Raw genomic sequence first — 24,407 nt, 5'->3', positions numbered from 1 at the left:
AGGATGCTATTGAATGGGCATCCACACTGATCTTGTGATTTCCATGCACACATGGTAATAAGGTCATATCTTAGCTGAGGAATGACTTGGGCTTTGCTCACAGGCGTCATGCACACATTGCTTTCCCAGTAAATACCTCAGGACATTAATTTTATTTATTGGAATGCATTTGTTCACTTTCTTTATGTGAAAGCTGTTGCTTCCAAAATGACCCAAACGATTCCAAACAAAATACTATGGATGGAGTTTTATGCTAAAAGAAATGCGCACAACACATGCGGCAATAACATGTAAGAATATGAAGTAAAATAAAAGAGTTCAGAGAAGGAACAGAACCTCACAGGAAGGGGGTGGACCCAGACTACTGACTCCTCAGTGATGTCAGACGTGAGAGCAGATTTTATGGTAATTCAGGTTCGGGATCCATCTTAAAACCAGTGAGGGAGGCGTTTGTGGGTCCTGTTTGGGAATTGTGTTGGGATTCAGGACAACAGGGTGAGGATCTGGGCTCAGCGAAAAAACATAAAAACTACCAAAGCAGGGATGAAGACTCTGGTGCTACTCCTACTGGCTTTCACATCAGCCATGGCGATTAGTGAGTATCCCTGAAAGCTAAGACAACAAAACGTATGCAAATATTTCTGTGTGAATCTTTATTTTTTCAAGTATTTACTCATTTTGTTTGCTCGTGTTTTCTAACAAAACATCATTCTGTTTGTTCACTGTTGGTTTTCAATGGCTTGGACCCGTAATTGAACAGCAAACAGACTGACTTCTTATTTCACGCTTGTTTCATGGTAACACAAGTTGCATTTTGTTTAAAAGTAGGAGGATAGATAAACATTTGTATGCCAATTTTATGCCATTAAAAGATTTTGGGTTTTTAAAAAAAAAAAATAGTTTCAATCTGGATTTATGAATAATTTCTGCCGTATAATCCATCAAACTGTGATGGATTTGAGAAATGATCTTCGTATTAATGAAAGATAATTTAAAAGTCACTTGTTATTTTCTTTAAAGGGAGTTTTGTTTATCTGAAAACCAATAGTTTATAGCAGGTTTGGGTAAAAGTGTGTCTGGGAGCCCTCATACCTCACACTGGGATTACTGGTGCTGCTCCTGCTCAGCTGAAAGTCACATGAAAGGGATTGAGGGGGATTGTGGGTCGTGTGACTCCCGCTTCTGAGAACCCTCACCTTCATCTTTACCACCAATGAAACACCTTATCATCATCACTTTAAATACTTTCTGGACAGCTGAAAACAAACTAAATCAATGATTTTTCTTTCCTTTAGACGTTGCTTCCTTAGATCACCGTTGTTGATGGGATTTTTTAATAAATTAGTGATACTTTTGCAGGACGAAAAAGCCAGTTCATACGTGACCAATCCTGGAACTCTCAGATGTATCCGGTGTGGAAAGATGGAGACGCAAGGTTCAGAAACTGTTGGTCTGGTGAGGCCCGCTTAGCTCTTCTCTCCCTAAATACTATCCATCCATCCATCCATCCATGTTGGGTACACCTTGGATTTTAATATATGGTTTAATACATTTATGTTTTACAGGAGGTAACGTGACCTTTGACCTTAAAAACGATGCGCCCACCCTGACGGGAGCAAAAGCAACCTTCACCATCAGCCTTAACTTCCCCCCAAACCAGACAGTGCTGCCTGACGGACAGGTGGTGTGGGCACGCAACTGCACCGTCAACGGTAAGAAGCAAATAAAAATAGTTGTGATGCTGTTAATAGGATTACATTTCAGCCTCTTTCATTTCCCTTCAGTATGTAGAGCTTATTATGTCTGGCGTTGTGATTGTGTGGTGAATGTGGCTGCTGTTGTTGCCCAGGCCGTGAGTATCAGGAGGGCCAAGCCGTTTATCCAGACAGAGGCGGCGAGTGGACCGGAGTTTTCCCTGACGGCACGCCTTTCAACAGGAGTCAGAACAGGAAACCACGCTACGTGTTTGTGTGGAAGACGTTCGGTAAATCACCATGAGTCTGCTGGAAACGCAGATTAGCTTTTATTGTGTCATGGGTGCAGGATTTCATTGTGCTCTTTTTGTGCAACTTTCGCGTTGTGATGAATCTTCTAGAGTGCAACTTTAAATCTTTAAAGCTGAAATAGTTTTCCTTCCTTTTAATTTAAAACGTTTAATCTCCACCAAAAAATTAGGAAAATATTTACTGTAAATAAAGCTGTGGAAAAATTAAAAGTTTAATCACTTAAACTGATTGAAAACCTCTTTTTCCACCAAATATTGATTTCTGAGCTCTTCCTGAGTTAAAACATTAGTATTGTTGTTTCTAAATGAATATCAATTTGTTTTCTATGCATTATTTTAGTTCTGAAAGCACTGCATCTTTTTGTTATTTTGACTATTTCTTATTTTCTGCAAATAAATACTAAATTTTTGCTTGGAAGTTCAGAGACATCTTGTCAGTATTTCATAGAATAAAAGAACAATGTTCATTTTACTCAAACATATAGCTATAAAAAGTAAAATCAGAGAATCTGATCATTTTGTAGAGGTTTCTTCTTTTTTTCCAGAGCTGTATCCTGTTTTGGGATTTTTCTTTAGGCTTAAGCTTAGGCTCTTATGAAATAAATAAATCAAGTTCAATCTGAAAACACAATTTTTTTTATCCCTTTCAGTGACAATGCAGCACCAGCTTTAATGGAGCAAAAAAAGATTTTTCACTCTTATTTAAAATCTAATTTAATGACATTAATACAGAGTGCTGTGAAAAAGTTTAAATCAGCTCTTCTAATATTTTGTTTCTAAGGAGCCAAACTTTCTCATAAACTTTTAAAGTGATCTCTGGGTTGATTTGGATCGTCCTCATTTTTATTTTTGTATTTCAGGGCGTTACTGGCAGGTGGCAGATGGACCGTCCTCCTCGCTCACCATTGGGACGGATGACGTCCCACTGGGTTCCTACAACATGGAGCTGGTCATCTATCACTGCCGTGGGAGAGACAGGTTCATCCCCCTCGGCTACGCCTCGTCAGTCTTCACCATCACAGGTGTCCTTCAGAACAATTTCCGCAATCTACTGTATACTTAGAAATAATAAATACTACCAACCAGTCATATAACATAATGTCTAACTGCTTTACTTTGTCTTTAGATCAGGTTCCATTCAGTCTATCCCTTTCTCAAGTCAATGATGTCAATCAAAATGACCAGAACTTCATCCAGAACCAAGCCATCGCCTTCACTGTAGCGCTCCACGATCCCAGCCAGTACCTGAACAGCGCCGACATCAGGTTCAGCTGGGACTTTGGGGACAACAGTGGGACGCTCATCTCCAGAGAGCACACCGTCACACACACATACCTGTCAGTAGGAGCCTTCAGACCTCAGGTGGTTCTGATGGCGAGCATTCCCTGTGGAAACCCCACAGCTGGTAAGACTTTACTCTGATCATGTACTCTGTAACACACCAGTATTATGTAAAATCAACTTTAAAACTTTATATCATGTTTTAAAGTTATGTAGTGTTGCTTTGATTTTTTTCAAGCATGTTTGGAAAAATCTTTTAATCTCTGGTGGCAGCCATTCAGAAAGCTTGCTCTCAAAAAACACTTGCTCCCACTCAGCTTCTCTTTGGTGCTGCAGTCTCCAAACCGAGCTTCTGCCTCACAGAGCCTCTCCCCCACTCTGCTCCCCCACTCTGCTCCTCCAGACTAGCGACAGCAGCAATTAACAAACATCTGATGAACTCAGCCCAGAATGGTTGTAAACGGCATAATGAGAAGCGTTGCTGTGCTGAAGGTGGAGTGTCTGAAAGAGCAGGAGCTTCTTAAAGAGTCAGAGGCCCAATTTCAAGACCATAACTTGCAAAGTCAAATTTCTTTAAAATCATGTTTGATGTGCAGCATTTCTATAACAACTGAAGATAACATAGTTACTTGATTGTGTTTTTAAATGGCACTATGTGCCTGGAAAAAAGATAATGCTGCCTCTTAAGGGTGAGCATACATGTGTATCTTTCTTAAAGATAACTGGGTTTGCACTTTTCCTTCCAGCTGCTCCCATCGATGCCTCTGCTGGTCCAGCTGTAGTCGTTGTGGCCTCCTCTCCTGCACCTCCTGCTGCAGCCGAAGGTGAGGATGCTACAGCTCTGGATGTTACTGCGGCAGACTCCGCTCCTCTCGACACCGCTGATGATGGAGAACCAGCCGCTGAAACCGACGCCGTGGCTGTGGAGGCTGCCTCCGTGGCTCCAGCAGGAGTAGATGCTGCTGTTGTTCCAGCAGAGCAGGATCCTGCCGACACAGGCGATGCTGCCGCAGTGGAGACGGAGGCTGCAGCTGGAGAGGTGGCCACTGTTGCCCCTGCAGCTGAGGAACCAGTAGAGGTGGAAGCTGCTGCAGAAGATGGCACTGAGGCAGCTGTAGAGGCTGTCCCCGCCGCTGATGCTGCTGCTGCCACTGATGCTGCTGCTGCTGCTGCTGCTGCTGCTGCTGCTGCTGCTTCAGCTGTCCCTGCCGCAGAAGGAGAAGAAGCTGCAGAGGTTGCTGAAGCTCCCACTGTTGCACCTGTGGTGGATGCTGCTGTGCAGGAGGAAGCCAACGAGGCAGCTGAACCCGCGTCTGTGGCCCCAGTGGTTGTTCAAGACGAAACCGAAGTCCCTGCTGCTGCTGTTGACAACGTTGTCGCTGCCACTGCTGCCACTGAGGCTGCAGCAGCAGAAGGAGCTGCAGCTGACACTGAGGCTGAAGTTCAGGAAACTGAAAATGCAGCTGCTGCAACTGTGGCTGCTGCAGGTGATGATTTTCTATAAATTCATACAACTACAACACAGACTACAAAGTCAACCTTTGATCCACTATAGCACTGCTATAATAACCCCCTTTATTTTTCACTGGGGGAACAAACAGCGGAAGCAGAAGCTGTTCCTGATGAGGGTGAAGTTCAAGCTGAGGTGGAGGCAGATCCAGCGCAGGTTGTCCTAGTTGTGGCCAAAAGACAGGCCCCAGCAGAAAGCTGCATAATCGACCGCTACGGCTCCCTCACTACATCTGTAGATGTTGTTCGTAAGTCTCATTCTGCAGTTCACATCAAATTTTACACAACACTACTGTGTTATTAATAACAAACTCAATAGTTATTTTTGTCCTTTGGGCCTGCAGAGGGAATTGATAGTGTGGAGATTGTTCAGATGTCCAACGTTGTATCGATGGCAACTGAGCTGGATCAGAACGCTGTGGATGTCACCATTTCCTGTCAGGGAAGGTTGGTGCAAACTTTAAACACTTAATTTAAAACATATCATAAATAATGCAAGTAATCATCCATTTGTCTATTTAAAAAATAATTAGTTTACTTTTAAATGTGCTGCAGCTTAAAGATGAACAACGTGAAAACTGGAAGTGTTACAATCATGACATCTAAAACTTTTTAAAACACATTTTAATGTGTAATTTCTTGTTAAATAATTATGACATTACTTTTCAAATGTATTCAAGGAACAGAAGATGCTCAGAGTAAATAGAAGCATAGATGGGGCTAAATAAATATCTATGTTGGTAAACCTGCTAAATAGTGCAGATGACTTTAGACTCAGGTGGAGATTCAGTTTACAGTAAAAATAACAACCCTAAAAAAATCACAGCTGGAGCAACAATGGCATGTCTTTGTTAGAATGGTCCAGTCAAAGTCCAGATGTAAACATTTTTACAGTTTCTCCATCAATTCTAACTCAAATTTGAGTTTTTTTGACAAACAATTGGCAAATGTTTCAGCCTCTACATTTGCAAAGTTGGCACAGTCCAAAAGGAGAGGCTTTTTTTAAAAAAAAAATCATATACCAACTCCCTTCTATTTAACAGTTATTATTGTCGGTCACATAAAATCCCATTAGATATATAGAAGTTCGTTATTCTAATGTGACAAAAATGTTCCAGAGTTATGGCCAGTCCTGCTGAATCTCTGATAGAGTGAACAATTATCTCAAGATCATATTATAGTTATTATTCTCAGACCAATGTCTTCTTTCCTCGCACTGTGTGTTTTTTCTCCGTAGCTTGCCCAGTGAAGTGTGCACGGTCATCTCTGATGCTGACTGTATCACACCGGTTCAGACCGTCTGCGGCGCAGCCTCGCCCTCTCCAGACTGTCAGATGATCCTCCGCCAGTTCTTCAACGACACAGGCGTGTTCTGCCTCAACGTCTCCCTGACTAATGACGTCAGCCTGGCTGTGGCGAGCGCCAGAGTCAATGTGGCAGTAGGTGAGCATCAGGAAAAACCATGAGCAGCTACAAAACTTACTTCTGAATGTTGTTTAATTTCATTTGTGAAATATGATTCAATTCATTTCAGCCTCTGGTGGTTCCCCAGCTGGAACTGCAGCCACTGTACTGGGAGTTATGGTTCTCGCCTGTGTTGTTTGTTGTATTGGGTTGATGTACAGGTTAGTGATTAAGATCCAAAGTGTATCAGATAAAGATTTATTTATTTATAGAAAGATATTTTTTCCCCTTTGAACTAATTTAGGGGATGTCCTGATTACTTTTCTTTATTATGGATGCAAATCCATATCATTTAATACTTGATAAAGTATTAATTAAGCAGAGCCATGACGTGAATGACTTTAAAAACATACACAGTAAAATAATACAGCACAATTGCTCAACCTTTCCATCCACAATCAAATACAAAATTAACTTATAGTGAGCAGATTTAAAAGTATAGAAGATTTTAAAAGAAATGTTAATTTTTACCCCCTTCTCTAATCAAATGAACTTGAGGAATAAGCTGGATAAAAAAAACTATATTGTTTTGATAAGGGATGTCCAAAGGGTGGTCTGTGGGCCATTCACAGCCCTCTGCTGACTTAGGTGGAATCCACATTTGAAATTATTACACTGGTGTTTTATTGTGGTAATATTCATTACAATGTACTTTTTAAAAAATACAGAAGAAGCAGGATGTAAAAAAATTGCTTTGCTTTTTGCAAATTACTATTAATAATGTGTGGACAAGACTTAAAAAAGTAACACCAAACCTTCTCCTGCTAAGAACTGATTCAGGACTATGTTCACTCACACATGGAGCTGCTTTATTAATGTCACACAGTACAGGAAGAAATATCTCTCTTTATTTTATTTTATTTTTTCACACATAAACCGTCTATGCCTGTGTTTCTGAACAGACGGTTCAAGCAGTACCAGCCGCTGACGGAGGAGCGCGGCGCCGGTAACGGCGGCAACTTCGTGACGTCGGTGCCGTTGCTGCTGTGGAACCTGCTGAGCCGACAGTCGCCGGGCGAAAGCCGCCCGTTGCTTCAGGGAAGGATTGTCTGAAAATGATCACCAGTTCATGTACGCGACATGTACATACTGTGCTAACACGCAGGCCTTATATATGTGACACCAGTTAGTAGATCATCTGTAAAAAAAAAACAAAAAAAAAAAAACAAAACAGAAACACTTCAAATTTTATGGACCCATCTTCATGAATAACAATCTGGTGTCTTTTCTGTAATATGGAAAGTTATTTATTTGTCCTGCAACATCTTATAAATGTCACTTGTAGTTAAAACAGGAAGTTTAATCTGTGGCCTACTTATTTTAACCTGCTAACAAATCAGTTTTTATTCATTTTACTTCTAAACAAACAAAGTTTGTTACAGATAGTATTATCTGTGCCACCCTAAAGCTAATAAAAATGAAAGTTTATTACCATTTTTGTTTCTTTAATGCTTTTTAATTAAGTTTCTGTGTAAATGGTTTAAACAAATCACACGTGAAAGGAGTAATGGGCTTTACCTCACATCAAAGTATTGCTATTGAAATTTTACAACCAGACTTTTTGCGACTGCAGGATTTATTTAGAAGACCGCTCACAGTGCTGCAAGCAACAAACTAGCTCAATTTGTGAAATGATAAATAGCCTTTCACTCATGATTACACAAATGTGGTTTAGTTTTTACATTGACTGATGCAGAGCAGAACTAAAATCAATGGGAACAGGATCAACTAGCATCAATTTGAAGTTGCCTTCAAGCCTGGAAAAAGTAAGGAAACCCTAAAAGTGCACTCATCCGTTTCTCTGGATTAGTGGTCTAAAAATATGCATATTTTTAACATAAAAATCAACAAAAAGCAGTTGTTGTATATATATTTAGCAGAGCTGTCCACAGAGGACAGGTAGTAAGTTATGTCCAAGCAATTTGACATCACAGGTGTGCAGCATGCGAGTCATTTCCATAATAGCAGCTAACAGTATCCAACAACATGCAACATTTATCCAGAATGCTCAATAACAATAAAACAAAACGAAATTCTATAAAACAAATAGCTGTCCATTGGTTGCTATATGCTAAAAAAGAAAGGTTATCTTTTATATTTGAAGGAAAAACTCATTGGAGTTCTAAACTGAAACTTTTCTAACCTGCTGTAGCAGATAGCTGTGCTGTATATTATTATTATTATTATTATTATTATTATTATTATTATTATTTTTAGCCCCTTTCTTTGCTTTGGGCTTCATGTAAAGTCTCTTTAGGCTGTAATATCCATCAGCCATCACTAGAGGGGAAGAGTGTCTTCATTCTTGTTTGTCAAGCAAAGAAATATAACTTTATGATTTAAAATTATCTATAAAATGTTTCTACCTTTAAAGAGTTTAATATATATATATATATTTTTTAATTGAATTAACTATTTAACTATACTGAATTATGTTGTTTTTGTGTGATCTGTAGTAGAAGATCTGCATGTATTTTATGACACACTAAGTAAATATTTATTGGTACTAAGTGAGAAATATATTTACTTTTTACCATTCCATATAAAAATATATGAAAAATGTATTAAACTATGTATAAAACTGCATCAGGATAATGTTTTCTACATATTATGCTTATACTTCACCACAGTAAATTCTTGGTGTTTTAAAGCATCAAATTATTTATGTTTTAGATACTTTTATTTCACCACAAGTAAATTAAAAGAAAAGTTACAAAGAAACAAAAATATGGTATTTTTAACTATATTGTAAGGAATTACACAATTAGCAGTAAGATAGTAAGCAGGAACTAGTTTAATGGAGAATCATAGTACTTAAAGGGTTATTTGAGCTGAATGTGCAATGAAATATTTCTTACTGTCATCTGTTATAGACTTTAAGCAGATTTATGATTACGACTACTTATAGCTTACAGAGCAACAATGCACAATGCCCGATGACACACTGCAGTGCAGGAATAAAACTGACGTCACTGCAGCAAAATATTTAATGGAAGCAGCTTTGGCCTCGGCACACTGGTGGAAACAAAGAAGCAGAGCAACGAGGAAGTAAAAACTGATTTTTCATAACATCAATTTAAAAGAAAATTTGGTATTTTACCTTTTCAATCATGCTGTCTTATCATTTATTTTCATATTTTTACAGATAATTATTCCTTATTTTTGAATTTTCCAGGTAGGAAGGGTTCCAGTAAAAATATAACAAGAGATGACGTAAAGAAGCACTTATATCAGCATGTGTTATTAATATGTTCAGTTTTCCTCTGTGTTCCTTAATCTCTCTTTTTACTTACAGTACACATGAATCTCCACTCAACATACTTGTGTAACCTGCAGTACTCCATTACAGTAATTGCCTAACAAGGCCATCCATCACTCTCATCTATTAACATGTCTCTCTGCCATGCATGGATTAAAAAGGGTTCAGCCGTCTCTGTTCGCCTCTGAATCTATAACAGCCCTTCTGGGAGGCCATTCTTTCTCCTCTCAAGGATAGTAGATGATCTCTCCGCCTCAGCCAAAGCATCCATGCAGCTTTTAGTAGGTCAGTGTCACACAGTGCCGCCGTCATTAATAACAGGGCGAGCTGGAGCGCAGAGGAAAGACTTAAAATGTGTTGTTCTGTTGTTATTTGATTTACTTTTGGAAAATGTCGGGTTTCTGCAGCGGCCAAATTTGAGATGAGTCAGATAGAGGACATCTCCCCGGAAGCGCTCATTAATCTGAGCGACTTTTGCAGCTCGCCACTCCCTGGCAACAGATCTGAAAGGGATGTAATTACCTTCATCTGTCCCCAGCCCTGCAGAAACCTTCACTACAATGGAGCCCAAAGTAGCACTGCTTCAAGCACACAGCAAAAGTATTCATACCCTTTAAACTTTTCCAAAAACTTCAGCTTATGCCATGGAAATATAATGTGCTTAACCAACACAAAGCATCAAGTGGGGAGAAATGATATATGGTCGTGTTTCTATGATACCTGAGTAACTAGTTATACTTACTCTTTTTTGAAAAAAAAAAGAGTAACTAAAAGTTACTTTTAAGTATTTCTTCTACTTGAGAAAAATTTCTGGATTCTCTATCCACTGAATGAAAAACAAACTTGTTTTAACCAAAAGTTCACTGGACAAAGACACAAACCTGCAGTTTTTCTTAAAGTTTCATTTGTTTTTTATTGAAAGAAACTCATTTTGAAAAAATATATATGTTGCCTGATTTTGTTATTTTTTGTTACACATATGTATTATTATCATTTTGGTACTTAAAATGCCAAAATTTCCACTTAATTTTATATTTTGATCTGTCTGATGATGTAATTTTAAAATATTAAGTGATTGATAATTTGATCAGTTACTCAGTATTCGAGTAGATTTTTACCAAATACTTTTTCACCCTTACTTTAGTAATTTCTTGAATGGCTACTTTTTTACTTTTACTAGAGTAAAAATATTTTTGACGTAGTGCTACTTTTACTTGAGTAAAATTTGAAAACATGATACTCCTAAATAAAACCCAACATAACCACCTGCCTTGTCATGACATTAAGAATGTGAGACATATAAAGTTTACATACACTCTTCATGGACATAAATATCACATATACTTTGGGCTTAAATCAGCCTTTTTCAAACTGTGGTCTCCTGTCCACTGGTGTTCCGCGGACGCCCCCTAGTGGTCGGCGGGGTACTGCATGTAAACAACTGTTTATTTGCCGTTATGTTAGCTCAAAGTTCGAGGCTACAGTTAGCTTAGCAAAGGATTGTGCTTAAACATAGTCATGGATAAACGGGTTAAGACCGTGTCACTAAAAAGAAAACCTGAAGATAGTGAAGCTTGAAGTTTATCAGGGTGAGTTGCAGAACTTTTGTTTGTTTTTGAACACTATTACGACACATAGCATGCTACATGCATGCAGATCTCGGTCTGTGGCTGTGCTGAATGCGATATGACGGTGAAGCAGTGAACAGAGCTGAGCCCCACACTGACTAACTGAACCTTAACACCTAAAGTAAAATTATTTATGTTGTACTATTTACTGGCTGAAAATTTCTTTTGTTTTTTAACGCAAGGCAAGTCTATTTTATTTTTATTATGCTTCTAAGTTACAAATAGACCTAAATATCATTGGTGCACACAATACTTGTAGTCAATAGCTACAAGTATTGTAGCTATTTACTACAATACTAAAATATAATATATTATATAAATACATTTATTTATATAATAAATAATGTATTATTTATTATATAAATAATATCAATATATATTATTAATATTATTATTATTTCCATGTGTTTTCTATCATTGGAAAGCGTAGAGTCTACACTTTTAGAATCTGTAAATAACTCTAAATGACCAGAGTAGACGTGTTCATGGTTTTATAGTCACATTTACAAAACAGCCCCACCCTTCTAGGAGGAACCAAGACAATGAGTTAAGAGACTAATATTTGAATTTCAGGTTGTGGATATTAAGATGTTGTGTTATTGCAGGAGGTAATTTCAGGTTGGGTGGTCCATGAGTGTTTTTAAATGGGTTAAGTGGTTCTTGACCTGAAAAAGTTTGAGAAACACTGACTTAAAGAAATGTTTGAACTTTTCTATCGAAATATATTGAATGTGATTCAAGAGAACTGGGTACACAAGTTTGAATATCTTGTAAATTTTCTCTATCCAAATCAGAAATTGTGTATTCTCATATATAGAAATTCACTCACTAGTATTTGGAAAAATAGTCTGTTGGGAAGAAACCACGTGGTTTCAACAAAACTCTGGTATAATTCTGGTTAGAAATCTTCCGAATGGTAAAGCTTATTTAAATGAGTTTGCACTGAATTTTGCGCTCATTTAAGAAGCTTAATGTTAGTCTTAAGAAAAGTCTTAAATTAGCAGGACATACATGTATATAATAGATATATTATGACTGGGATTGCATCAACAAACTAGGAAAGTGGAAAAGAGTAAAAGAAAAACGCACAATACAACAAAAAAAGTCATGAAACAAAGTGGGAACAAAACCACACAGTATTCAACAAATACCTTTAAAAATTCTTCATATGTGACAGATTTAAGTTTGAAAAATGATCTAGAAATCACACAAAATGTATGCATCGTCACTGATGCTTAAGCAGATGTGATCTTCCTTTGGAGACGACTCCCAATCCATTATTACAGAGGAATATTAAGTGTCATCATTGCCCCACAATAAAATCTTCTTTTTATCTTACTTTACCTTGTGACTGATGTATGTACATTTCTGTTTCTATATAAAACCTAACACACACACACACTGTTCAGTGTATTGAAATGATAACAGATATTTCACCCGACCGTGTCAAATTACCTGAATTGGATTCCTGGCTCCTGTGGGGTTTCTAAGAGAAGCAGGGGGATCATTTGCTAATGGTGGCATCTGGCCAGGGTTGGTGTTAGTGACACAAACCACTAGGTTATTTTGTGTTCTTTTGCTTGCATGTAAGTTTATGTTCCTGGAGTGTGGACTGCTAAACAAGGACATGGAAACTCAAATGACCTTAACAATGATGAAAAACCCATCAGAGATGCTATAAAGGCAGGATGGAGGAAGTGAGGTTCTGCCCTGAGCAGACAGATGAGTTGGAGGGGGAGGGAAGGAAAGGAGAGAGTTACTGAGCATAAAGCAGGTTGATTAGATTACAGAGCAATGTCTAACAGGCCATTTGTTAGACAAAGAAACAGACGTGGGCTGTGGCTGCCATGCAGGAGGGAGAGAAGTGTGCATGCATGTGTTTTAGTTAGACCGAATAAGAAATAACCAGAGAGCTGAGGTGGGACCTCATGGGCAGAGATGAAACCAGATTTTAAATTCAATTACAAAATTGCAACTTTATAATAGCAATCATCCAAATGTGCTTACATGTGATTATGTTAAGTTTGGAAATACAACAGCATGAAGCATCAATTGGGACACAAAGGGAGGAAATCACCACACCCAGTCGACACAGAGCATGCTCTGTATGACATCAACTAAGACTGTCTGCAAAAAAACCCCCATCTCACTCTGAAAGGTGAGCAAATGTGAAATCAGTCATCTACATTCATGCTTCACAAGGTTGTAAATAACAAACATTCAGTAAAATCATCAGTGAATCATTTTAAACTCTCTGTTCTAGTGCAAATGACTTTATTATTGTGACCATCAAGTCTTATGAATAAACAATACTAGCATGATTTACAAGTTCCCACTGGGTTTTTAAGTAATGCACTCCTAAAGGAAGGAGAAAAGACGCCTCATTCTCAGGTGTCAAGGGGGAAATATTAATGATTAAAGGGTCATTTTGAAGAAACATTTGGAAACAGACGGTTACAGACCTGCAGAGACTCTGCTCAGGAACTGGGAAGAAAGTGATGGTGGAGTCAGACTCTCTGCAGTCTTTACTTCAGTGGCTGTGTCTCCACAGGAAGGCGGGTTATCGGTTCGGTTCAGCCCTGCGGTCCATTAGGGCGATCAGTCCTGCCTGACCCGTCCTACTTCCTTTTTCCAACAGGAGTTTTTCTAAGAGTTTGGTTCTGAGCTCTACCGGGACGTAGACTTCTACATGGACCGTGTTTCATTCAAAATTGAATAAATATTGTCATAAATTAATATTGTTATTAGTTAACAAATACTCTCAGACAAATAGATGTCCCCATGAAAAAAAAACAAAAAAAATTGTGCAAATATTTTTTTTAATGGGGAAATTGTTTTGACAGTCGCAGTTTTATTTTTTATTTATATCAAGATTTATTCGTGTATATATTTCATAGTTTCTTTATTTCATAACGGTGTTTTATTTAAATGGTTGCCCAACACAGCTGAGAGTGAAAATTTTTATCTTGTTGCTTTGACAATCACCTTTTTAATCCAAAGAGGAAGTTCTGCTCTCCCTCCAAAATAAAACTTTTCTAGGTTCACAAAACTTACTTCATAAGTATTAAATGTATAATATCTATTTATGTTTTGTTCTACTATTATAATAAAACAACAACACAATAGCATCCTATTGTGTATATAAAATAATATACAATACAACACACTACAATATGACAGGCACTATATTATAAATTATGTTTGTAGCAGCAGCAGACAAAGAGACATTTAGACAATTATTACAACAGTAGAATGAACAATTTGGAAAAAAATATTGTGCAAATTATATTTGACGTATACACTTTTTGCTATTGCTACTATAAAAAAAGCAATGTTGCATGAAAACATACAAAAGGAACTCATAAAAGCCCCTTTGCTGTAGGGAGGTGTGATAGATCAGCATTATCATCTCTATCAGTACCTCTGATGTTAGCCCATTTTTAAGCATAAGTTCATCTTTATTTCTATCTGATCATTTGTTCATGTTTTCAAGCTTGTTAAGATTATTGCACAAAAATATGCATCTTTTGCATTCCTTGTTTATGTGGTTTATTTTATACTTCTATCATCTTTGAAATAAATAAATAAGTAAATAAATAAATGTGTTTTAGGAGAAAAGGGTGTTGGCCATGTTTAATTTGTTTTTCACAATGTCCAAAGAGTAGAGAAATATATATAATATTAGTAGAAATATGGGTTATTTGCCATGATAGCAACTTTAATATTGAATATCAATATTGGCCCAAGGAGAAATGTTGATTCATCTCTCCTTTTCTATAACCGCTATTATGAACATAATTGCTTGTTTCTGTTTAATTTTTGCTCTTTTTTTAGCTCCTCCCAAATGGAGTTAAAACACTGCATGTGCCTTTAGGGCCACCGGATGCAGATCCCGTTTTAAATGAGCTAAGTTCATTTTGCAGAATAAATAATCAAATCTAGCATAAGGAATCGTCTCAGATGGAGAGATTCAAATAAAGGTGACATTTTCTGCTGGCGCATCTCATAAAATCCTAATAAACTTTAAGTTTCTGATTTTAGCTCAATAAAATGTGGAGAAGCTGAAAGGTTTGAATACTTTTGCAAGGCACCTTGCTTAACTAAAACTGGTTTGTTTAATGTCATTGAGCGTGTAAACTTGTAATGACAACAGCCACCGCCTGTTCCTGGTGTCGTCCTCGCATCCTGCCCCGACATGAACTCATTGAACTAGAAACCCACAGCCGACCCCGCGCGCAAATGGACTTAATGGTCTGAAAACGCCAATCCTGACTGGGATTACTGGACATGGAGCTTTTTCCAAAGGCGTAAAATAACTGCAGAGTCATGGCGCCGACCCAGACGGCCGGAATATCAATAAAGTATTCCATTACTGTAAAAGGAGAGTCCGACACAGAGGCGAGAGGCAGGGAGACAAATGGACGGGGAGGAAAAAAGAATCAAATAAAAGCGTCCAGGAAAATCAGTACAGGTTAGGATTTCAAATCCCTTTTTGGCATTAAGCAATGAGTACATATGTATATGCTGGGGAACAAAAGATAAAACTAACCAGTTAATCAGCTGAAAAAGTGACAATGAAGGAATCAATATGTGATGCAAGGAAAAGACAAAGTTAAATCTGGCTTAGAGCAAAATTATCTGATGAAAAGGATGGAGAAGTGTTGATAAAGATCTAGTTTGCAGCAGCAGGAAGGAGAGAGGCAGGTCCTGCCTGCGAGGGCAGGGAGTGGCCAAAGCATGCATGGTGATGAGGGATGGAGAGAGGAAGGCTTGATGTGGGTGGGGTGAGGACAGCAGAGGGAGGGGTGAGGGCATAAAAACCTTCAGCTCTCCTCAGCCTGATGTCCTGTTGCTTTAGGAGCATCTCAGAGCCTCCACTTCTTCCTCCTTTCTCTGCGGTAGAGAGAACCAGCGCAACCATGAGCCACTCTTCGGTGACCTCCACCTCCTACAGGCGCACCTTTGGAAGCCCTCACCCCATCTCCCTGTCCTCCTACTCTCCCGTTTCCTCTCGTCTTCCCATGTCTGGAGGCCGCTACGGCCGGTCGGCTTCGCCCGCGGTGGCCGCCCGCTCCACCACCTACCACCAACAGCGGTCCCGTCCTGCCCCCCAGGCCCCGCGCCTCTCCTACGATAAGGTGGACTTCACCCTGGCCGAGGCCATCAACCAGGAGTTCCTGGCCACGCGCAGCAACGAGAAAGCTGAGCTGCAGGAGCTTAACGACCGCTTCGCCAGCTTCATCGAGAAGGTACGCTACCTGGAGCAGCAGAACGGGGCCCTGATGCAGGAGCTGAACCAGTTCAAGGGTCAGTACCAGCACGGTCAGCCCAACCGGGCCTCCGAGCTATTCCAGGAGGAGCTGAGGGAGCTGAGGCGCCAGATGGATGCAGTCGGCAAGGAGAGGGACCAGTACCAGCTGGAGAGGGACAACCTGGCCGAAGACGTGTCCCTGCTCAAGCAGAGGTTGGTATGAACGGGACGCACACTGAAAGACCGCTGCATCCCACAGCATTATTCTGCCACCACCACAAACATTCGGTTTCTGTGAACGTCTAGGAGACAAACAGACGCCACAAATAGATAGAGAGCATTTTGCTGTTGGTGTTTTAGGGCGTGGCGCTCTGGCAGCAACCTGAAGCAGGACGCTGCAGCGCAGACTGCAGCCATGCACAATGAAAATACGTTTTTACTGAAGTAGAAACCCACAGAAAACAATAATAATAATGTAATTCAGTTTTCTTAGGGCTTAAATGACTCAAGTTGTGTATTTTTAGTAAAATATTCAATTGTGATGATTTAATCAGTTTCAACAAACCCACATTTTCCTCAGTCTTAGCTCTCTTAGCTCTCTTTCTATTACCATGACTTTCCAGGCTTGCTATGAGGATTTTAGCATCTCAGCAAAATCAATCCAAGGGCAATGAAACACCATCCAGCAAGCCAAATATATCAATGGCCTACAGAATCTGAATGCATTATGCTTAAAACGTAGTCACAAACCAATTGTCACATCCTTTGACATGGAGGTTTTGCTCATATTACGATGGTGGTGATTTGTGCAGCTCTAAATTTGACCAGATCAAAACTTGGTGTTGTGGAGTGACTGAGGGCGGAGGGACTGGTCACAGGGTGGGGCCGGCTGAGGGACAGGAAGGGGCAAGAAGAAAAAGGGAGAGGAGACAAGATGAAGGTAAAAAAAAAAAAAGGATTTCAGAAAGAATAGCGTCAGGAAAAAAATCAATGTGACTCAATAACTCCATTAGTTGTGTTCCAGTGTCCTTCTGTTGGGATGGTGCCAGACAGCCCATTAGGACAAAAACGGCCCTGTGACGCACAGCATGAATAAAAGATGAGAGCAGAGGGCAGTCTAATACTTTATGTCCACCTCTACACCTCGACACACACATACTTCTAATAAGTCAGAAAATGAAAGAAACCTCCTCAGATGGTCCATTACCGTAATTGGATGAGTGTGAAATGAATGAAACACTTCCTGTTTCATTTAATTTGACCTGGACTTTGGATAATAGCACTATAGTTTTATAACATAATTATTTGCACTATTACAGAAACGTTATATTGAAATAATCTTTTGGGATTCCAGACAACAAATGTGTGTATATGCAGCCTAATTTGGTTTGTGGATCTGACCTTAGTGAACTGCAGACAAGCCGCATTAGTTCAACAAAGCACCTGGTGGTCCCAGTGGGCGCGCTCCCAAAATGCTTTTAGCAGGGCGGTAAATTACCAGATTGATCCAGGAAGCTTTTCGCCATCTGATGCCCTGGCACCACCTTTGACAGGAAGGTTCACACAGCCAAAAAGCTTTTATACCACTTTCCCTTTCTTGAAAAAGAAAGTACAATGAGATTTTAGGGTGCTGGAGGAATCCATTTAATGTTTTGAATGATTTTTTTTTTTCTGCTCGCAGGTTGGAGGAAGAAGCCCAGAAGAGGGCAGACGCTGAAAGTAATCTGGTTGCCTTCCGCAAGGTAAACACAGAGGTCACTCAATGAGGATTATTGTATTCTTTCCAGGGTTTATCTCTCCTGCAGCATGTTCCATCTCCAACACTTACATGCTAACGTCACTATAATATATATATACAGTATAGATAGGAGCAAATAACAAGGTGTCTAGTTAATTATATTTATTTTTAAAAAATGAAATGAAATTTGATATAAATCGGAATCAGCAGGATAGATATCAAATAAAAGAAGAATAAATCTGTACTGGCCAAAAAAATACTGATTGATGAACGTCCATAATTGGTTAAACAATAGCGCTAAACAGATAATGTTTTAACTCTTCCTGAGTTCAAACTTTAGTTTTGTTGTTTCTAAATGAATATGAACTTGCTTTGTTTGCATTATTTGAGGTCTGAAATCACTGCATCTTTATCATTATTTTGACCATATTTCTTTTTTTTGCAAATAAATCTTTTTTTTTTTGTAAAATCAGAGAAACTGATCATTTTAAGCAGTCTCTTAATTTTTTCCAGAACTGTAAGGTGAAACAAAAAAGAGAACAGAGAAAATTAGTTAGAACGCAGTAAATGGAAGAGGACAGTGACTAGACAGTCTGAGTAATATAAAGAGATTGAGAAAGCAATCCTCAGCTAGGGCATGAAATATTCTCAGTCAAATGCTACTGCATAAGCTCACAAACACGTTGCAGAACAATGGAAGAAAATAAAAATTAACCATCATACTTACAGCTGAGAGTAATGCAATAAAAACTACCAAGAATGTAGATTAAGATTTATCTAATCTAAAACAGAATGGTAAGCCAGACTCTTGTAAAATATTTGGGATTGTTAAAGTGTATGAGACTGATGATGAAATCAAGCTCAAAAGATGTAAACACCAAAAACTTTCCAATATGTACAATATTATGTAGAAAACCGAGTTTGAAAATGCTCGATAAGACGCCATGTTATGAAAGAAAGATGCTGAAAATGAGTGATTTTAATCAGAACTACATGCATAAACACAAGGTCATGATGTTTTTCATTCTGACATTATTTGACAGAAATATGAAGGATCAATGTGGCTCTTTGGTTTAAAAGAAATTTTAATAGAAATGATATGATGCAAATTAGTCACATATTCCTGTGTTGCCTGGATGGTTGTGCTACATGTGTGTGAAACCACATGGGAGAGATGAAAAACCACGGGAGGAGACTAAAACTCCTGTTAGCTTCTGGGGTTTCATTCTCACACTTTAACTTGCTTTTTTCTTCTGAAACAACCAGGATGTGGATGATGCTACGTTGTCTCGTCTGGAACTGGAGAGGAAGATCGAATCTCTCATGGATGAGATTGAATTCCTGAAGAAACTGCATGATGAAGTAAGTGATCCACTGTAGAAAAGTACTTTTTCATGGTATTTGTGCAATCTCGTAGTATAAATAAATAAACATTACTCCAAGTTACACTAATTTTAACTAAACTCTAAATTAACTATTTTAAAATATTTGCCAGAATTGGACCGTTACTACCCAAGACACTATATAATCAACTTGAAGTAGAAAATACTTATCAGTTTAAAGTAAGTGAAACTTCACTTACCTTTCTCTTAGGTGAATTTTTCTGTCTTAGTGCATAATAAGCATGTAGTAATGTCCTTTTTTATTGCTTTGAAATTGAAAATTAGGTTTTTGGAGCTGTCTCATATTACCACATTCCCTCCACAACTCGTGTTTGTTTGCTTCAACCTGTGATGTCACACATAAAGTAGAGGTGAACATTTTTGACACAATGCAATAAGAACATACAGTAACTTGACAAAAAATACTTATCTGTGTCCAGACTTTTCAAACTTTCAGACATATATTAATTTTATGTGCGTTTGTTCCTTTTGTTACTTTGGAAAACACGTCGCTGTTTCAGAAGACACAGCTCCTCCTACAGGCAGAATTAGGAGCAAGTTTTATAAATGAACAACTTGGTCATTTTGTATTTCTCTCTACTAGATAATGTCTGCTTTCACTGAATTAAAAATAACAGGCAACAATTTCTACTTTTGACAACAGGAAAGATAAAATGCAAGTATTCAAAATTAGCATTTTGTGTTTTTATACAAAAATTCAACAGCACATTATTTTTAGTCAGTGGGAATGAGCGCCCCCAGGTGGTAACATCCACATTTAACACTTGAACACATTTCTGTTCACAGAGGTGAATGATGATGATGACTGAGTTTAGTGTCTGATTCACATTAAATAATTACTTTATTTTATTTTAAAGGGTTATTTCTTGATTTTTTTAAAGCTGTCTGAGATGTTGGTCAGACCTCAACTCAGTTTTTCTACAGCAAAAAAAGAATCTATAAAATTCAATTTGAGATTAAGAATCCCTTGTTCTGCTTGTAAAAAAAACTCACAAAATTATTTTTCAATGCTTTCTTGACATTAGGAGCATCTTAGATTGAGATATCTAGTCATGCCAGGACTGAATCATTTTACTGTGTCTATGGATGCTTTTAAAGGAAGTTTGAAAAATGGGATTCTTAGTGTTTTGTATTGTAGAACTCAATCTGCTATCCATCAAATTAAGTAATGTATAATATGTGAATTTTGTTTTAGTTGTGGCTGTTTCTGATAAGATGTACTGAATTAAAAGATGTTTTGCAAATGGGCGTGTGCGATGCCGCAGATGTTTGCCGTTGGTGTCATTAATGCAGAAATCAACACTGATTTGTGCCTGAATCCATTTGTTTTGAATGCTTCCCTTTGCAGGAGATTCAAGATGTGCAAGTGAGTGTCCAAACCCATCAGCTGAAGATGGAGGTGGACAGCAGCTCCAGGCCGGACCTGACCGGCGCTCTGAGGGACATCAGAGCGCAGTATGAAACCATCGCCATGAAGAACATGCAGGAGTCTGAGGAGTGGTACAAGTCCAAGGTGGGATTTACACTGTATTAAGGATTTTTAGTCTAGTTTCTAGTGCATTTATCTTGACAACTTGAAATAAGACAAAATAACAGAAGTAAAGTCTCAACAAGATATAGGAAATTGTTTTAAGTCATTAATTGCTTATTATTGTTTTAAAAAAAGATTATTTCACTTATGACCAGACATTTTCCCCATGTTATAAATGATCTGCCAGTGGAACTAATACTATTTCATCAATATTAAAAAATTACTGACTTAAAACAATATCTTGCTGAAAAGTTACTTGTAAGTTAGGCTTGTCTTATTTTAAGTGAACTAAGACATTTTCGCTAGAAATTAGTATAAAAATGCTTGGTAGTATTTTGTGGTTTTGCAGGGTAGGTTTGTGTGCATAATTTATTTTATTTTTCTGGCAGTTTGCAGACTTGACTGAGTCTGCAAAGCGCAACACTGATGCTCTGAGGCAGGCCAAGCAGGACGCCAGTGAGTCCAGGAGGCAGATTCAGGCTCTAAACTGTGAAATTGACGCCATGAAGAACACAGTAAGAGCAAACGCAGATCCTGGTTTCTACATGTAGATTCATTATTCCTTTTTTTAAAGAATGCTTAAAGTCGCTTCTCCTCTTCTCTGTTTCCAGAACGAAGCTTTGCTGAGGCAGATGCGTGAAATGGAGGACCAGTTTGGCATTGAGATCGGCACCTACCAGGACAATGTGGGCAGACTGGAGGATGAGATCCGCCACCTGAAGGAGGAAATGGCGCGCCACCTGCGGGAGTACCAGGACCTCCTTAACGTCAAAATGGCCCTGGACATTGAGATTGCCACTTACCGTAAGCTGCTGGAAGGAGAGGAGAGCAGGTGGAGCTGAAAACCTTTCATATCTTAACTATGGACACAATATTCAACATATTTTAGACAGTATATTTTATAATAAAAAAATTTTTACCTCACAGGATTTCTGTTCCAATCCTCAATATCGGTATGAGCAACCACTTTGGTGATCGAGGTAAGACGTTTTTCACTCTTCAAACTAGATTAGATTAACAGTTGAAATCTAATCAGGATTAATTTCTTGTTTAGATGCAAGTTATTTTGTGATCAGAAAAAAAGTATTTTAAAAATATGCATTTTTGCCCTTTTTCCTGTCGGTTCACTGTCAGATGAAGGTCACTAGAGCCAATAAAATCTTTTTTAAAAAAAATGAATTTTTTGAAACTGAAATTACAAAATGATGGCAACGTTCTTAAGCTCAAGTTTGCATAGCCTTGTATTAATTCATTAATTTTATTGTTTTCAAAGCAGCTGTTTGTTCATCTCAGAAGGAAGATTTTCTGCCCCACTACTTTAAGGATTAAATCAGAAAATCAAACTACATTGGGCAAACTTAAACTTTTTTTTCTAACTCAGTTATTTAAAACCCATTTTCTTACTCTATTCAGCTTCTTTGTAGTTTATCAGGTCCGTGTGTGATTGGTGGTTTGTTCTTCAACTTATCAATTTATGTCTTTGCTGCAGAGCTCTATCTAAATATAAATACTTACACCTTATGTACAGCTCTGGAAAAAAATTAAGAGACCACTTAAAATGATCAGTTTTTCTGATTTTACTCTTTATAGGTTTATGAACATTGTACTTTTATTCTATGAACTATTGACAACATGTCTCTGAAATTCCAAGCAAAAGTTTAGTATTTATTTGCAGGAAATGGCGAAGAAGATGCAGCGCTTACAGACCTCAAATAATGCAAAGGAAACAAGTCCAGATGCATTTAGAAACAACAAAACTAATGTTTTAACTCGGGAAGAGTTCAGAAATCAATATTTGGTGGAACAACCTTGAGGTTTTCAATGGGGTTCAGTGCAGTGAGATCTTCATTTTTTCCAGAGCTGTTTATAAAAATGAAAGATTATGACAGCAGCTTTATGTCGCTCTTGGGTCTGACTGTCTTTACAGACTATGAAAGAGCTCCGGTCCTTCCGGACACTCACGGCAAAAAAACTGTGGTGATAAAGACCGTGGAGACTAGAGATGGAGAGGTAGAAGGATTTATGACATAATCTGACAATTAATTCTGAAAATCCATATTTCTAAAATGTGTGCTTTCTTCACCAGGTGGTGAAGGAATCCAGGAGGGAGAAGGAGAGCGACTCGGGAAAAACCGACAAGGACGAGTAAATGTAAACTGTGATGACAGATGCCGTGCCATCACAGGAACAAAATAAAGTGAAAAGAGTAGAAAATAATAATTCTGGCAAATTTAGTTTTTATTTCCATTAGTTAGGCTGTGTGTCATTGTCTAGCAATGTGCTGTCTCAGCATAGGTGCCGCGTTGGATGGATCCCTTTGGACAGAGTCACTTTGGTGCTATGGAAGCGATTGATGAGTTGTTCAAGTCCACTTTACTACTGTACCACTCGAGGCCTTGATTTACAGTTCAGTCCTGTGGAAAACTGGACAACCGTGCATTTACAGCAGTGAAGTGAAGTACTGACTGAAACGGGTGGCTTAGATAGGAGATGTTTGTAGCTGGAGTTATGTATGCCTTATAGTAACAAACCTGCTGACACTGCCCTCTGGCCAACACACCTTAAAACACAGACGGAGATTATTTAAAACCGTTGGCTTTTGTTTTAGAAGCTTTGCTATCCTCTCACTGTTCAATAATGTGGATTAGTTCATGCACACGCAAGACAGAAAGAAAAAAATGCTGACACTGAAAATATGTCCGACTAGACTTCTGCAGAATGTGCTTTTCAATGATGTGTGACTCTGGCACGAATAACGAAAGAATATGAATGTGCAAATAAATATATCTGGAACAAATGTTTGTCGTTTGTCTCCTTGAACACTTTTACAATCTCAGCTATTTTACTTTGTGTTTTTAATATCCATGAGATAGAGTAAAAGAGGATTTAGAGAGCATGGTGAAAAGGGAATGTTACAAGTTAATCAGCTGCTTCTTATTTCAAGCACTAAAAACATTAGAACATTCAGATAAGTTGTTGAACACTTATGGCAATATCTATTTATATTTAAGCATTTTTTTTATGATTTTGGGTCATAACTTTAACATATTTAACGTACCAGCATTTCAGTTTTGAACATGCTTAATCTAAATATTTTTCCTTTTGTGTGAATAATGGGCTACATGGGTGGAGTTGATGTGTGGTTTGGAATGGGGGACGTGAAGGGGAACCGCTTGCCCAGGGCGCCATCCATGAAAGAACCGCCACTGTTTCAGACGGAGCTCCATGACGTCAGGTTCAAAGTAAAACTGCAAAAAATAAACAAAATTAAAAATGCCAGATTACTTTGACCTGTTCACAATTAATTAAATATATGTCCGTTTTTTTAAACTTGTGTC

At 38.3% G+C, this 24,407-nt stretch overlaps 2 protein-coding genes and 1 long non-coding RNA gene across 5 annotated transcripts; 2 read left to right on the top strand and 1 right to left on the bottom strand.

The window, feature by feature from the left end:
• The first annotated feature begins 430 nt into the window (after positions 1 to 430).
• On the top strand, positions 431 to 7,693 carry pmela (premelanosome protein a). 3 transcript variants are annotated; one of them, XM_032549635.1, is made up of 12 exons: positions 433 to 595; positions 1,360 to 1,455; positions 1,566 to 1,712; positions 1,850 to 1,984; positions 2,866 to 3,027; positions 3,132 to 3,410; positions 4,033 to 4,773; positions 4,876 to 5,043; positions 5,140 to 5,242; positions 6,033 to 6,238; positions 6,330 to 6,420; positions 7,162 to 7,693. In XM_032549635.1, exons 1-12 carry the CDS (start codon positions 544 to 546, stop codon positions 7,310 to 7,312), a joined length of 2,331 nt encoding a protein of 776 aa, XP_032405526.1. In that variant the 5' UTR covers positions 433 to 543; the 3' UTR covers positions 7,313 to 7,693. The 3 variants fall into 3 exon arrangements, with proteins under 3 accessions (XP_032405528.1, XP_032405526.1, XP_032405527.1); XM_032549636.1 differs by having other exon boundaries at positions 544 to 595; positions 4,888 to 5,043; positions 7,162 to 7,312; XM_032549637.1 differs by lacking the exon at positions 6,330 to 6,420 and having other exon boundaries at positions 431 to 595; positions 7,162 to 7,283.
• Positions 3,829 to 16,419, bottom strand: LOC116710540 (uncharacterized). The gene is made up of 3 exons (XR_004337099.1): positions 16,369 to 16,419; positions 9,958 to 9,959; positions 3,829 to 3,840 (listed from the first exon to the last, which is right to left on the bottom strand). It is a non-coding gene; the product is annotated as an uncharacterized LOC116710540 (long non-coding RNA).
• Positions 15,974 to 23,866, top strand: prph (peripherin). The gene is made up of 9 exons (XM_032549638.1): positions 15,974 to 16,610; positions 18,079 to 18,139; positions 19,402 to 19,497; positions 20,887 to 21,051; positions 21,459 to 21,584; positions 21,681 to 21,901; positions 21,997 to 22,049; positions 22,997 to 23,079; positions 23,156 to 23,866. The coding sequence occupies exons 1-9, from the start codon at positions 15,988 to 15,990 to the stop codon at positions 23,216 to 23,218; spliced, it is 1,491 nt and encodes a 496-aa protein (XP_032405529.1). The 5' UTR covers positions 15,974 to 15,987; the 3' UTR covers positions 23,219 to 23,866.
• The last annotated feature ends 541 nt before the right edge of the window (positions 23,867 to 24,407 follow it).

Source organism: Xiphophorus hellerii, chromosome 20 (genome assembly GCF_003331165.1).
Source record: "Xiphophorus hellerii strain 12219 chromosome 20, Xiphophorus_hellerii-4.1, whole genome shotgun sequence".
NCBI classification, from domain to species: Eukaryota; Metazoa; Chordata; class Actinopteri; order Cyprinodontiformes; family Poeciliidae; genus Xiphophorus; species Xiphophorus hellerii.
Note: the sequence above shows the minus strand (reverse complement) of the source record. Positions and strands in the feature narration are given on the sequence as shown.